The following is a 16064-nucleotide window of genomic DNA, read 5'->3' on the forward strand; positions in this document are numbered from 1 at the left end:
TCGGGGATGGAGGCCCCAGGAGGCAACCCGCGTCCAGACGTACAGCCCGGATTGGAAGCCAGGAGGCGGCTGTGGCGGAGCCATGCTGAACCCTGGCGCTGCCCCGTGGGGACCCAGTCCTGGGGCGGGGGGAGCCGGAGGGCGTCTGCACCCTGCAGGCTGTGGCCGCTGAGCCCCTGCATCCACCTCAGGGGTGCTGCTCAGGCCGCGGCCTGCGGGGTGGCCGAGGAGCAGGAGGCAGACTTGTGCAGCTGCCGGGCTCGGGCCAGGGGAGGGGGCCTGTGGAGACCCCGCGCCAGCAAATCAGACTCTGCAGGCGACTCAGCGTGTATTTGAGGAGATTTCAGGACTCGGGAAACATTCTCATCAATCTGTTCCTCGGGAACAGCCCCCGGGGAGCCCAGGGAGTCCACGGGGCAGGAGCCCGCGGCCCTGGAGCGGGAGGGGGGCCATCTGGGCCGGGGGCCGGCCTGTGGACTCTGCGGACAGAACGGAAAGAAAACGATTCCAGCCTCATACTTTATTTGGAGGAGGAGCACGTTTACAGAAACAATTTCTGTTTTGGAAAATAAACGTATGGCTGCATTCTGGGGGTGGGGTAGCAGGCGACCGGCGGGGCTCGCGTGACGGACGCCGGACACGGTGCCTGTGGCCGTCTCTGCCGGGCCGCATCCGAGCACGGCCAAGCGCCCACAACGTCAGGAGACAGGAGCCCGGTCCGCGTGCCGTTGGGCCCACGACACGGATTCCGACCGGGTTTCGGCAAAGGCAGGCTCAGAGGAACCGCACTTGGGGACGGTCGGCCCGCGCCCCACCATCGAGTACCGCGTCCAGGGGACGGGCCTGCGCCCGGGCGCCCGGAGCCGTTCGCACGGAGGCCGCGCCGCAGGGAGCAGACCCGGGGCGAATCGGCGAGGGACGTGGGGGCGGCGGGAGGTGCCCTCAGCTCAAGTCCCGGGTGCGGATTCAGCGGAGGTGAATGGAGCCCCCCCGGGAGCGCCAGGCCCCTCGGCACCCACTGCCCGCGAGGTCGTGGGAACCGCCGCCAGCACGTGCCAGCCGCAGAGCCGGGCCAGGAGTGGGGGCGCGTCTTGGTCCCGGGCACGGAGCTGCAGACCCCGCGCCCCTGCTCCGTGCCCCTGGGCCTCGCTCGCAGGTGCTCGGTCCCCGGAGGGTGGGGGTCCTCGCGGCTCTGCTGGCTACGGGTCGTCTTCCATCAGCGGGATCTCTGTGGAGGGAGAGACGGTCACCTGCTCAGCTGCGAGGACCAGGCCTTGGCACTTCGGGGACACGAATACAGTCCGCGTCGCCCGGGAGCAGAAGACGTCGTCCGGTTCCGCACGTGCGACAATAATCACGCAGCGGCTCCCCCGCGCCAGGCTCTGCTGGGAAATCTCTCATCTGACTCGGGGCAGATGGACCGGGAACACTTAGGCTCGTGCCCTCGGGTTCAAGCCGGATGAAGGCAGAGTCGTGGGCAGGCGGGCGGGCAGGTGGGGAGCCCCCCGGCACCACCCTGGTCCCTCTCCGCCGCGAGCCGGAGCGGCCCTTCCTGCGCCAGGCGCACACCTGTTACTCCCCACCTGCCGGCAGCGCCCCGCGTGCCCACGGCATCTCCAGGGCCGTCTCCTGCGGGTGCGCGGGGACCCCATCTCCGAGCGTGCCCCGAGCCCCCCGAGGGCACCCTGCCTCACCTGGATGCTCCGCAGCCCCCCTGCTCTGGCCGCCGTGGCGCCTCCTGAAATCTCAGCTCCGGGCTCACTGCGGGGACGGGGCGGCCTCACCCGTGTCCTCACCCGCGGGGGGAGCGGCGAGAGGTTCAGGCGCGGAAGGAGCGGGGGGCAAATACTCACCGTCTGTGATGTCGATGCCCGGGCTAGTGGACGCCGCCTCTCCCACCGAGCCAGCACCCGTGTCCACGCTGCCGGAGCGTGGGCCCCCGTGGCCCCCGGAAGGTGGGTATGGACTCTGGAGCAGCTCGGAAGGGCCCGAGCCGCTGTCACAGGGTTCGGACGCCCCCGGGCCCGTGTCCGTGTCCCCTGAGCCGGGGTATGCGGGGGGGCTCTGGTCGTCCACAGGCAAAGGGCAGCCCCGGCCCACGGCGGCCAGGTACCCGGGGCCCGAGGCCCCCAACCCTCCGCTCACAGCCTCGTCGTAGGACGGAAGCATGACCGGCACCCCGTCCACCACGACGAAGTCTGGGTCACTGCTGGAGCTCCGGGGAGGTCCCCTGTGTAAAGAGAAGCAGCACCCACAGGTGAGGGAGCTGGCCACCCCAGGGCGAGGTCCCCAAGGTGAGGTCCCCAGGGCCAGGTCCCCAGGGCCCACAGGGGAAGGGGCTCCTCTGGCGGCCGGGGCGCTGAGCACGGTGGCCACGCTCGGCAGGCAGGCGGCGTCCCTCCTCCGTGTTGGGTCCTGCACCCCCAGTGTCCCTGGGAGGATAACGTGGGGCGGGAGCTGGTGAGCTGGAGCCCGGGAGCATCTGGGGGCTGAGGTCGCCCGGGGAGGACTGGGGGCTCGGTGTTTGCAAGCCCCGCCGTGACCCCGGGCCCTCCTGCAGCCCCGTCACTACCAGGATGGAGCGCGGTGCTGGCCAAGAGGTTGCAACGGGAGGCCGCGCAGCAGGGGGACGGGAGGTCGGCGCTTCCACCTGCCGCGACCTGAGGGCGACCTGAGGCCGGGAGGGTGGGGGGGGGTCCAGGGAAGGGGCTGCCCCGCATGCATGCCTCGCCGTGGGCCTCCTCCATTCCCAACACCAGCACCCCGTTTCCAGAGTGGCCGGCCCCGCCGGGCTGACACGGGTCCTTTCCGAAGCTCGAGGTGTCACGGGGAGGCCCACACGGGTCGGAGCCTGAGGACACGCAGCAGCCCCTGAGCCCGCCAGCGCCCGCCCCCTCCCCCACCTGGTTCTCGAGCCAATGAGCAGCCAAGGCCTCGTGCCGGAGGCCCTGCTGCTCCTCCTCTTCCGTGAGGACCCCGGGGAGGTCGGAGGCGTCAGCACAGGGTGCGCCCGGGGGGGGGGGGGCGGGGGGGGCGTGCAGGTCCTGCCCCTCCCACCCCCTCCCCAGCCCCCCTCCTTCCCAGCACGTCCCTGGCAGGTGTGTGAACCTCTCCTGGGTCTTGCACCTTCGCCCTGTCTCTTCATGCGTTCCCAGAACCTCTCATACCCCCCGTGAGCCCCACATGTGTGAGGGCGACGGGAACGGGGCCTGAGCCCTTCTGCAGGGGCTCGCCGGTAGGTGAGGAGGAGGTGGCGCCCGTGCAGCAGCGCCCTGAACCCCGCACCCCGTGCCCTGTGCCCCCCACCCACCCACCTGACCCGCCTGCATGCCCTCAGCACCTCCACCACCAGCCGCTCAGAGCCCCCCAGGCACCCGCCCGCTGCGCACCTGGTGGGAAAGTGGGTCTTGAACTTGGTCTGGAACATCCTGGCCAGGATGACGAGCAGCAGCACCAGCAGCACGCTGGTCGCCGTGAACGCCACGATCTTCCACGTGGTCAGGAGGGTCTCGTGGGGGCTGGGCCACGTTTGCTCTGTGGGGGGGCGGGGGGGTGAGGCCCTCACCCTGGGACGGCCGCGGCGCGGTGCTGGGTGGATCAGGCGAGGAGATGCCCGTCCCGTGCCCCAGGGCCCTGAGAGGCTGGAGCTTCTCGCCATCAGGACCCGCACCCGCTCCGCACGGTGCATGGAAACACACCCGCTTCTCTGGGGGGGACGGGGTCCACTCCCTGGGGTGCTGTGCCCTGCAGGGCGGGGGAGTGGCCTGGGGTGCTTGGCTGTGCTGAGGAACGGGGGGGTGGTAAGGGGATGAGCACTCGGAGCCCCTCATCCCCAGTGCACCTGCCAGCGGGGGTCCCAGCCCTCGGGCCCAGGCCGCCCCAGGGCCTCCAGGTGCCACATCAACACGCAGGTCCCCACAGACGGTGGCGAGGGGCAGAGGGCTCAGGGGTCACCACTGCCTTGTCAGGGGCTGCAGGGCAAGTGGGCAGGGCCAGCTGCACCGGACTTGGTGGTTGCAGGTGGTACGGGTGCAGGGGCAGGGGCCCCGCTCTGAGTCCCAGGTCCCCGCCCGGGCTCACCTGACTTGATGCAGTAGACCTGGTAGGAAGGAAACCACTCCCCGTACTGGCAGGTGATGTACTTGTAGTCGCTGGTGAGGCTGTAGCCAGGGTCGCAGTAGAACTCCAGCACGGTCCCGTGGCTGTAGCGCTCGCAAGGCCGCGGGTGGCAGATGAAGTCGCCGTGACTCACCGTGGGGGGCAGCGGACACACTGGGGCAGCAGGGGAGGGAGCGGCCACCTCAGAAGGTCACCCGGGGTCACAGCCCCGGCAGGAAGGTGCACCCATGCCCGGGGCAGCCCCTCCCTCGGCGCACCCGCTGCCGCCCGGGGAGCACAGCAGGCCCCACGCGGCCCCAGGCCACCGGGCAGGGAGCTGCTCACACGGCCGAGGCCTGTTTAACCGCCGCACGAGCTGCCGTGGAGACAGGCCGCCTTGCGAGGCTGACGCCCCTGGGGTTCAGCCCACGCCCGAGGTACGGGTGCTGCGGGGTGCATGCAGACCCGGAGCCGGCGACGGCAGGAGGAGCCCGCGACCGCGGCCCAGTCCCCCACCCCCGGACGGAAGCCTGGTCCCGGGTGCTTCCCACCTGCCGTTCTGACATTTCAGGGGGAGAAACTTCCTTTTTGGTTTCGTCTCAGGCCGCAGATGGGTCAGCGATGCTCAAAGGTGCCCAAGACTCAGAGCACCACCCGGTCTTACGTCTCCGTCCTGCCTCACCTCTGCCAACCACCCACACGTGCCCTGAATCCGCGGCCCTGGGGCTCGTTTCTGTTTTGTTAGGTCCCACGTTGGAGTGAAGTCACGCGGTATCTGCTGCTGACGCCTCACTCAGCACCGCACCCTCGGGGTCCACCCACGTCGTCGCAAATGGCACGACCTCATTCCTAACCCCACGGCGAGCAACATCCTGCGCGTTTGCACCACTTCTTCGTCATCCGTTTACCCCCCGGTGCGCCCCCGGGCCACTCCCGGACCTCGGCTGCTGTGGGTAGCGCTGCCGCCAACACGGGCGCCCGTGTCCCTTCGGATCAGTGGTTTCACTTGTTTTGGGTAAATACCCAGTCTCGAGATCACAGGGTCACAGGGTCGCAGGGCAGCCCTGTCTCCAGCTTCTCGAGGCCCGTCCCCACTTCCCCGCAGCAGCTGTGGCGGCCCACGTGCCCACCAGCAGGTAAGAGGTTCCCTGGCTCTGCGTCCTCTCCTCCTGGGGTCTCTTGGCCTTGATTCGAGCCACTGTGACAGGTGCGAGCTGGGATCTCACAGCGCTTCTGGTTTGCGTCTCCCTGAGGCTGAGGGATGCTGAGCGCCCTCTCCTGAGCCCACGGGTGGCCCGGATCAGCGGGCTGATACCGTGATGAGGGTTCGCACGTGACCGGGCACCAGGGACACTGGCCTGCCACGCCCTTGTCTGGTTTTGGGATGCGGGGAACATGGGCCTCGTAAGACAAGTTTGGAAGCATCTCCTCCTCTTCACGTTTTTTGGAAGAGTTGAGAACAGGTATTAAATCTTTGAGGGACACCCAGGTGGTTCAGTGGTGGAGCATCTGCCTTCGGCCCAGGGTGTGACCCCAGAGTCCTGGGAGCCCGCGTCGGGCTCCCTGCATGGAGCCTGCGTGTCCCTCTGCCTGTGTCTCTGCCTCTCTCTCTCTCTCTGTCTCTCTGTGTGTCTATCATGAATAAATAAATAAATAAAATCTTTTTTTAAAAAAGATTTTATTTATTTATTTAACAGAGAGAGAGACAGAGACAGAGACAGAGAGCATGCACGAACAGAGGGACAGGCAGAGGGACACGCAGGCTCCATGCAGGGAGCCTGACGTGGGACTCGATCCCGGGTCTCCAGAATCAGGCCCCGGGCTGAAGGCAGCGCTAAACTGTTGAGCCACCCGGGCTGCCCCCTTCTGCTCACTTCCATGGCACGGGATGTCTTTCCATCCCTTCCCTTCCCATCTCTGTCCTTACTTCTGAAGTGAGTCCTCTGTAGGCAGCAGAGACGCAAGCCTCTTGCTTCAACCCACCCAGCCACTCCCTGTCTTCTGACTGGAGAATTTAGTCCATTTACACTAAGAGTAATTATCAACAGGCGTCTACTTATTGCCAGTTTGTTCCTTGCTTCCTGGCTGCTCCGTAGTTCCTCTGTTCCTTTCGTCTCTTTCTCTCCTCCCTTGTGGTTTGATAACCGTCTTCAGTGTTGGGTTTGGATCCCATTCTCATTTTCCTCTGTGCCTTTACTATACATTCTTGCTTTGCGGTTACCGTGAGGTTCACATACATCATCCCATATTGGAAACAGTCTACCCTAAGATCGTAGCAACTTAATTTTTTTTTACTTTGTTTTTGTTTATTTTTTAAAAAGATTTATTTATTTATGATAGACATAGAGAGAGAGAGACTGAGAGGCAGAGACACAGGAGGAGGGAGAAGCAGACTCCATGCAGGGAGCCCGACGCGAGACTTGATCCCGGGAATCCAGGATCCCGCCCTGCGCCAAAGGCAGGCGCTAAACCGCTGAGCCACCCAGGGATCCCCTGTTTTTTTTAATTTTTTAATTTTTTATTTTTTAATTTAATTAATTTATTTACTTTTTTTAAACTTTTTTTAAACTTAATTTGAATGCATTCAAAAACACTACATTTTTACTCCAGTTTATCTTCTCTGTCACATTTTACATCTTTTTATGTGCCCCCAAACTAATCAATGTAGTTATAGTTAATTTTGCTAGTTTTGTCTTTTAACTTTAAAAATTAGCTTTATAAGTGACTAAGCTGCTTCCTTGACTATCCTTTCAAGTGAGGTTTTTTACTTCCATATTTCTTTGTTATTAATTAGCCACATTTCTTTTCAGCTTAAAGATGTCCTGTTACATTTCTTTAAGGCCAGTTTAGTAGCGATGAATTCCTTCAGCTTTTGTCTAGAAAACTGTTTCTCTCTCCTCTGATTCTTTATTTTTTAAAGATTTTATTTATTTATTCATAAGAGACACAGAGAGAGGCAGAGAAACAAGCAGAGGGAGAAGCAGGCTCCATGCAGGGAGCCCGATGTGGGACTTAATCCCGGGACTCCAGGATCATGCCCTGGACCGGAGGCAGGCTCTAAACAGCTGAGCCACCCAAGGATCCCCCTCTCCTCTGATTCTGAATGATGACCTCACGGGGGAGCGTATTTTTGGTTGGCGGTTTTCTCCCCTCGGCACTTCGAATGCATCTTGCTGCTCCCTCCTGCCTTGCAGAGTTTCTGCTGAGAAATGAGCTGAGAGCCTGTGGGTTTACCTTCCATGTAATAAGTCGTTTCTCTCTTGCTGCTTTAGAGATTCTCTAACTTTCGACATTTTAATTATAATGTATCTTGGTGTGGATCTCTTTCGATTCGTCTAATTTGGCCCTCCCTGGGTTTCCTGGATGTGGATGTCTGTTTCCTTCCCAGATTAAGGAAATTTTTGGCCATTACTTCTGCAAATAATTTTCCTGCCCCCCCTCCTTCTGGGACCCCTGGAATGCGAATGTCATTCCACTCAACGTTGTCCCAGAGGTCCCTTATGTCATCTTCATCTGTAAAACCCTTTTTTTTCTCTTTACTGCTCTGTCTGGGTGGGTTCCATTGCTTTGTCTTCCAGCTCCCTGACCTATTCTTCTGTTTCATCGGTGGTTGAGCCCCCCTGGTGTATTTCTCTCTTCAGTTTTTGCATTCTCGGGCTCTGTGACTTCTGTTTGGTACTTTATTGTTTTTTGTCTTTCGCTGTGTTCCTTCCGTCTTCTTCTGAATTTGATGAGTATCTCTGTGACCATGACTTTGAATTCTTTGCAAGGAAGATTACTTATCCCTGTTACCATTAAGATCTTTTTCTGAGGTTTCGTCTTGCTTTTTCATTTGAAACACATTTCTTTGTGTCTTCATTTTGCTTGACGCTTTGTGTTTGTTTCTACGTGTTAGGCCCAACAGTTACTTCTCTCACGCTTGAAGGAGTGACATTTGGAGGCAATGAAACTTCTCATTCACCCTGCCCTAGCCCTTGGTTGTCTCTGGAGCCTTTGTGATTGTTTGAACTGCCTGATTTATTGGTGATATGCTCCCGTTGAAGGTGTGCCAAGACCTGTCAGTATTCCCAGAGGAAGGATCTCATGTAGTACCTTGCTTTAGGCTCACTGGAAGCCAGTCCCCCAGGCAACAGCTTTTAAAGTGTGCAAATACATACAGTCCTCTGTGGCCACAATCATAACCCTTGCTGGTCTCTGGACCAGGCGATATGGAGGTGTCCCCTGGATGGCACTGCAGAACTTGGTCCTTTCTAGATTCGAACCCATCTTTTTCCATGATATTTACTGAAAGAAGGTCTTCTGGTTAAAGGATCTAGGCCTCTAACTTCACAGTGGTAGACCAAAGAGTTTTTGAGTGTGGAAGGAGGCATCACAACCAAGGATCCCCAGGTCCAAGTCTGAGCTTCACCCCTCCATCCTCCCAGTGCTCGCTACTTGCCTCAACAATGCAGACCTGTGACCTCTGTGGTTAACCTGCTCCCACAAATGCCTGCCACAAGATTCCCACCACCCCGAGCTACTCCCCAGGCATCTGAGAACCTGACTGTGAGAATGTTCTGGCTACTTCAGGCTCTCGATGGTTCTTCTCCAGGTAGAGAGAGAGCCCTTCTCTGCAGCCTCTATGCCCCGGATCCCTTGTAGCCCCAAGGAGGGCATGCGGTCCCCCTGCAAGTATTGTTACACAGGTGATTCACATGCTTATCCTTACGCCCCTAGACGTCCTTCCGTGTTCCTATCCTTCAAACCACTGAGCTGCATCCTCACCCTGAGCCACACGGCCTAGGCTAACGGGCCCTAGAGAGCTTCAAAACGCACAGCCGTCCGTATGAGTGAGATGTTCAGACTCCTTTCCTCCCAAAGCTCAAGTGGAGATAGAAAACATGCTTCTGTCTGGTCTCTGGGAGAAAGAAATAAAACTCCAGCAAACCCCAGGTGGAAATTTTCATTTTACGATCGTGGTATCACCTACGAGAATGGTCCTTCCACCTTCCCAAGGTTATAAATACTATGTGCCCCTTGGTAAAGGCAGCTGCACGCCAACTCAGGTGCCATCAGCAGCGATGCTGGTCTCTAGAGCGCGGGACTTGGCATCTGCTTCTTCCCAGTAGAGTGTAGGCCCTTCGGGGTAATGGATTATGACTGTTACTCTCTTTGTAATTCCCCAGTGTCCAGTCTGGTGCTGCTCTGTGCCTAGCAGCTGTTCAGTCAACACCACCAGCAACATAAACCCAGTCCTCAGCACTGGGAAAATGCTCATATTCGCTGTTAAAGGTTTGGGGGTTGTTTTGATCCTAAAGATTTATTGGATTCCGTGTGTGTGCGTGAAAGAGACAGAGGGGGATGGATGCCTCGCGGGGGTGGGGGGACAGAAGGGAGCACAGACAGGTCAGCGGCACTGGGTGCAAGGCGGAGGCCCACGCGGGCCGGGCTGGAGGCAGACCCCGAGGCGCCACTTCCGGGTATATTCATATGTCCACGTCTATTTCTAAATGATGGAGCAAGGCTTCATGATTTCGGGTGCAGTATCGCCTCCCCCAACACCGCTGCCGGGAGCACATGCTCCAGGACCGTCCACCCTCGGGACAAGTGTGCGGGCACCGGGACCCGACCACCTTGGGTGAAGCTGCCAGAGCTTCTCCTCCCAAAGTACAGACCCCTTCACGAGGCTGGACATCCCTTCCGGGCCTGCCCACCTGTGAGCCTGGCCGCTGCCAGCCAATGCCGCCCTGGAGGAGGCTGAGCCCGCAGACCGCCCTGCGGCCCACCGCGGACGAGAGGCGCCGTGTGGCAGAGGGAGCCCTGAGCCAGAGGTGGGGGGTCGGACAGGCTGCACTGACCCCGGGGCGTCACGCTGGCCGGCTCTCCTGTGGCGGCAGAGAGGGGCCCGCCTTGGCCACACGCTCCTCCTGGGGGCCTCGGAGGCAGACCGGCTCGTCTACAACAATGAATCCCTTCCTGGGTGTTAATTCTTTCAAAACTGGCTGGCTCTCTAACACGCGGCAGGAGCGGGTCCCGCTGCTCCCACTGGGCCGCAGAGCTCGCAGAGCCGCCGACACGAGCCTGGCTGGCCCATGATGCGGGGGCCCTGCACCGGTGACCCCCCGGCTCTCGGCAGGTCTCGGGGGGCTCTCACTGGCAGCTCCACCGGTCGCTGGGGGCCGTGCAGGGGGAACGGAGCTGGGACAACGGTTTACACACACAGGGCGCCCAGGGGCTCCGGGTCTTGACCCTGGGGTCCGGGGTGCCTGTACCCCCCGCTGCCGCCCCCCTGCCCAGGCTCTCCCGCTCTCCTGCACAATCTCTCAAACACACAGACTCTTTAAACGCACCCACAACAGAGCCTGGAGAAAGGCCTCCGTAGCCTTCCGGGCCTGGGCCACCTGGGTCACCCGGGGCCACGGCCCCCTGCAGGGACGGGGACGCCCCCAGCTCGCTGCCTGCGCCTCCGCCCGCTGCCCCGACGCACGGGTCTGTCTAACTGTGTTCACGGTGTCCTCGGAGGCTCCACGAGCAGCTCTGCAAGCTCCAAACGCCGCTTGTCACAAGGTGACCGCTTGAAAAACCTTTAACCCGGACCTGACGAGGCCTTAAAGCAGGCGTCTCAGACTGACGGAGTCCGACCCACAACACCGACCCCGAGCCCAGCTCTGGCTCCGGGGCAGGAGGCCCCCAGGCCCTGAGGATCCGCCTGCGCCCTGGGCCGGGGGGGGGGGGGGGTGCACACCCTGGGGGTCAGGGTCCCGGGGCGGGGCAGGTGACAGGCCGGCCGCGCAGCCGAGTCTGAGCCGCGGACCTGACACAGGGTGACTTCCGAGCACGAGCTAAGGCCTGTGCAGCGTTTAGAGGAGGGAGGCCAGCGACCCGGCTCCAGGCTCATCGCCACAGCCCGGCGGAAACCGCACAGAAAGCGGGAGACGCCCGGACGCGATGACACGAGGGCTGAGACTAACGACGCCGCGGTACAATCTGTTTCCACGTAGTGTGGAGAAAATTGGTTTTTGAGGACGTTTCACTTCTTCTGGCAATAGTTTGCCGCTTAACCTTTGATGCTGGGAACTTCGCTCTTGATCCCCTTGAGGCCGGGTTTCCGGCTGGTCCTAGGTGCTGCCTCTGCCGGGCCCCGTGGGACCCGTGGGACCTGTGCGCACAGGTGGCGAGAGCGAAGGCTGCCCCTAACTCTCGGCCCTTCCCTCCCCTTGAAACGCCCACTTCCTCAGGCCGAGACTCACCCGCCCAGGCCCCAAGGCGTGTTACCTTCCAGAGCAAGGCACCGGGGTGGGCTGGATGACCAGAGGAGGCTGTGCAAGCACTCGAGGGACTCGGCCCCCTCCAGCTTGAATCCGGGGAAGCAGTGGTAGGAGATGACCGTCCCCACCGGGAAGGAGGTCTGCAAGTCGGAGACATTCACGTAGCCGTTGGAAGAGGCCAGGGGTCTCAGGCAGCCTGTGGGGGGAGAGGGGGGCCGTCCCACTGGGTCACCTCTGTGCATCCGGGGCCCAGACGCCCTGGCCCTGCGGTCGCCCTGCTTGGCTCAGCACGTGGACACCCCGTCTGCCTCCCGTTCCATCACGATGCATGTGTTCACTCTCCTGGTTGCAAACCTTGCAAGCTGCGCAGAGCCGGGAGGTCAGGAGGGAGGGCGTAGCTAGGATCTAGGATCTAGGACCTAGGACGCGGGAGCCCTGGCCAGGGGCTGCAGCCTCCAGTCACCCTAGAATCACCCTGGGCTCTGCACCTGCCTGGGCTCCCTGCCATCCCTAAAGCCCTGCAGGAGCTGGTGCCCCCTGAGAACTGCGTGTGAGTGACGCAGGCGGAAGGCCCTGCCCCTCCAGGCACGCGGGTGGTGCCGGGGGTCTAAGCACCGAGCACCCCGTGAGGCAGTCAGTGCTCGGGTGCAGCATCTGCATCGGGGAGGCCCAGGAGCCTCCGCCACCCAGACCACCCACGCAGGGGGTGAACATGGGAGCCACACGGCCACGTCCCGTCTCCACGGCCCTAAGTCTAGCCTCGGGGCTGAACACTGACCGTGTCCGCGGCAAAAGCGAAGTTGGGAGCAGAGGGAGACTGGGAGAGCAGAACCCACAACTGGAAAACACAGGGAGCGCATCGGATCCCCCGAGCACTGCTCCACTGAGTGGGACCAAGGTTCTCGGCCGCCCACACGGGGAAGCTGGCTCCCCCTGAATAAAATAGTCTGGCCTGTGGTGGACAGCCGCTCCCCAAAACACCAGGTGACCCGGACAGGGGCCCCGAACAGTGCCAGCCCCCGCTGCCGCCCCAAGGAGTCGGGCGGTCATCCCTCGGGCAGCAAGTCAGACAAGGGAGGATGCTCGTTGGCGGGAGACGGCCCGACCCGAACACAGCAGTGGAAAAGCGTCCCCGTGATTCCTATTTGCACCTCGAGGCGATGGAGAGCCAGCGCCTCGGGCTCCGGCCCCGGATCTGCGGGTGCCTGGGGACGAGGTGTCAGTCGAAGGCTTGTGGGGTCGGCCGCCAGGTCCTCAGGCCCGTGCTGGGCAGGGTGGGCAGCCAGGGTGCGGGCCGGGGCAGCGGCCGTGGGGGCAGAGGGCCCGAGGGGGCAGGAGGTGGCTGTGGGCTGCAGGCCCCGGCTGTTTGGCGACGCTCTGAGGTCCGAGTGCGGGGCGCGGCGGGAAGGCCACGGGGACCTGGAGGAGGGCACCGCATCGGGCATCTGTCACGGAATAACTGGGACAGTCGAGCCCGCAGAGACCGAGGAGGACGGGCTCGGAGGGGGCGGGGGTGTCCCGGGAAGTGCCCCCGAGTCTCGTGCGCCCTGAAGGGCGGCCTGTCGCAGGCCACACGCCCGGCACCAATGCTCTCCGCAGAGAGGCACGCGGGTGGGGGCCCCTGGGCGCCCTCTGTCCTCCCCACCCAGGCCTTGGTTTCGGCAAAGCAGCCACGAGGCCCGAGTCCTCACAGGACGAAGTAACTCACTGCCCACGGCAGGGCCGCACGGCAACCCCGGCGCCCGTCAGCCTTCCCCACGGAGCCCGCCTGCGCCCGGGAAGCCCCCTGCCCTCCGCTGCCCTCCCCTGCCCTCCCCCACCCTCCGCAGCACTTATGCCCCGGCTGCTGGCTCCTCCGTCCGAGCCACACGTCGAAAAACAAAACCAGAATCAGCGGGAATGCGAGGACCTCTTTCCACACGCAGGCCCTCCGTTGGCCCAAGCAAGTTTTAAAAATGCAAGAGGATGAGTGTTCTCGGGGCGGTTTGGATAAAATCTGAAGTTGATCCTTTCCCTGCTCCTCATGCATTGTAAAAAGGGAAAACGTTATTAGGGAAAGCTCAGCTTCCGTGGGGTCGACCTTAAACGTGTGGCCAAAATAAGTATAAATAAGTATAAACGTGCTGTTATTTGCGTCGCACACGCAGTGCTCGTCACCGTGCCCGCTGCCTGGCCGCTGGCCGCCTCCTTCTGAGACCCCATCTGGCTTCCTAGCGTGAAGGAGGCCCCGACACGCCGAGCCCGGGGTTGCGGCTTCTGCAGCCTGACGGGCATGTGGGGTGGGCCCTGCGTCCCCCCCAAGGCCCCGGGGGAGCAAGCTCCAGTTCACGCCCCCACCCCCACCTTGACAGAGGGGCAGGTTGTCCCACGTCCCGTCATCACGACACAAGGAAACCATGTTGTACGGGTCAGGGTAACGGATCCTGAACCCCTCGTGACAGGCAACCGTCAGCGTGTCCCCACGTCTGTAGGTCTTGTTACGGATCTCCGCATCTTCGATCTGAGGGACGCGGCAATCTGCAATTGTGTAAGAGGGACACGTTAGTTTCTAAATTTATTTTTATTATTTTTTTTAACGATTTTATTTACTTATTCATGAGAGACACAGAGGGAGAGAGGCAGAGACCCAGGCAGAGGGAGAAGCAGGCTCCGTGCAGGGAGCCTGACGTGGGACTCGATCCCGGGACCCCGGGGTCACACCCTGGACCAAAGGTGGCACTAAACCGCTGAGCCCCCCAGGGACCCCCTAGTTTTTAAATTTAAACTAGAACCGGGTCATGGTTCAGAGCCTGGCAGGAAGGGCTCGTGGTCAGAGCTGGCCTCGGGCTACCCCGCGTCCACGGGCCCCACTCACGGCTGCGCTCGGGTCCCAGGACCAGTGGCAGCACCTGCTTCATGGGGACAGAGGAAAGGGGGTGCTGGGGAGACCGGGTGCCCGGATCCAGCCATGAACAGAACTTGACCGCCGGCCCCCACGCTTCACACCCCAAGGCCAAGCTTCAGGCGACTGTGGGACTAGGTGCAGAGGGAGCCCGTGGGGGCCACCCGCTGCCTCTGCCTCGGGGCGGGAGGAATGTGCTCATGGAGCAGAGAGGCCCGTGGGGCTGCACCCCCCTTCCCCGAGCCCCCGACTCCAGCATATGGTTGGGAAAGTCTCGGTGGGAGCCTCGGCCCTGGAGCTCCCCAAACCCTGGCCTGTCGCTCCAGGCCTGAGCAGCAGATGGAAGGTGCCGCGGCCGCCTGTGCTCAAGGATGCACACCCCGTCCCGGAGGCTCTGATGTGAGGCTGCAGCTGGGTTGGCTGGAGCCACAGGGAACCCGACAACGGCTCCAGAAAACGGTGTCGGCAGCGGGAAGCCTGGGGCCTCCGGGCACATCCTGACATTTTTCAGTAGCGCTGGGCAGGGGTTACTCACAGCAAATAAGAACACGGTTCCAAGGGCACCCGTCTGTAACACCCTGGCTGTACATGGGCCATGCGGCACGGGGTGACACGGCCAACGCCCTGGTTCCCTGGTCAACTTGTCCAGACCCAACCCGGGTCCTCGGGGTGGGGGGTAGCCCGGGGCAGGGGGCAGGTAGCGGACGGAGGGGACGGCCGGACATGGAGCGGGGAGGAAGCACCTGCCCGAGGAGGTGGCTCCTCCGCACGGCGGCCACCCATGCAGATGCACCGAACCCCCGACCAGATGCCTGTGTCCGCGGCGGCCACATGACAGCAGGGGCCCAGGCCACCGCGCCTCCCTCCACGGGGACCGGCACAAACCAATGGGCAGCTGGAGCTCTGGCTGCGAGGCCAGCGGGGCTGTGCCCAGGACAAAGGACAGGACCCAACTCCGTGGCACAAGCAGGCTGGCCTGGAGCCGGGCTCGGAGTATCGCCACCATGTCTGGCATCTGAGCCCCAACGGCGGAGCCGAGGAGCAGGGTCCCCCCTGGGCGCCCCAGGACATGACTGCGGCCTCACTGTATGGAAACAGGGAAGCCAGGACTTTCAGTGCCCAAATGAACACGTGACCTTCGTCCAGTCTGAAGTCTCACACAGACATAACACGAATCTAGGCTCACGTGCGTCCGGCTGGCAGCAAGGACTTTTAAATTCTTTCCGGCCAATGCAGAAACGCCGTCGCCGAGGGCTACGAACAGAGGTGCCGGTGTCTGACTGTGCGGGGAGCGCGGCCAGAGGTGACACCGCACGTAGACGGGCACACACGGGCACTGGGGGACCACACGCCCCCCTCTAGGGATCCCCCCATCGCTGCTCCTGAGTCCTGCTTTTTAACAGGGGATTTAGTATAATTAGTGACAGAGGGGATGTTAGGGCACAAGCACACGTCTACACCGAAGAACAAGCTAACTGATCACACTAGTCAGCCCAGAGCAAGGTCCCAGGAATAGAGCAGATAAGGTTTTAAGGCCACGTGCCATGTACCCACCAGGTTTACTTTGCTTTTCAAGAGTCAGTTATATGTGAAAACAAATCTGATTTCCTGGAAGTGCCAACTTCCGCCATCAATTCTCCCTAAAACGTGTTTCCAGGAGCACGAGCACGTATTATACACTCGGGGCTCAGCACTCGTGTCTACATGGTCAGGGCCCTGGAAGCCTTGCTGTGAAGAATTCTGCGGCATTCGGTTTCCACCCACATCTACAAAGCTTGTTATCCCCCGTCCATCCGTCTGTCCCTCCGCCCCTGAGCTACTGAGCACGCAGCTTACGT

The 16064-nt window shown here is 61.8% G+C and overlaps 1 protein-coding gene across 1 annotated transcript in view; it reads right to left on the reverse strand.

Moving 5' to 3' along the window:
- Positions 1-505: 505 nt before the first annotated feature.
- The window catches only part of SUSD4 (sushi domain containing 4), a 44636-nt gene continuing 29077 nt past the window's right edge, over positions 506-16064 (reverse strand). Inside the window, exons 3-9 of the mRNA XM_077886554.1 lie at positions 13689-13862; positions 11353-11541; positions 4081-4272; positions 3390-3534; positions 1854-2230; positions 1695-1761; positions 506-1228 (exon numbers count right to left, since the gene is read on the reverse strand). Of these exons, the coding sequence (XP_077742680.1) occupies positions 967-1228; positions 1695-1761; positions 1854-2230; positions 3390-3534; positions 4081-4272; positions 11353-11541; positions 13689-13862 (1406 nt within the window). The 3' untranslated portion in view covers positions 506-966. The remainder of the gene's footprint in view (positions 1229-1694; positions 1762-1853; positions 2231-3389; positions 3535-4080; positions 4273-11352; positions 11542-13688; positions 13863-16064) is intronic.

This window comes from Canis aureus, chromosome 38 (genome assembly GCF_053574225.1).
Source record: "Canis aureus isolate CA01 chromosome 38, VMU_Caureus_v.1.0, whole genome shotgun sequence".
Taxonomy (NCBI): domain Eukaryota; kingdom Metazoa; phylum Chordata; class Mammalia; order Carnivora; family Canidae; genus Canis; species Canis aureus.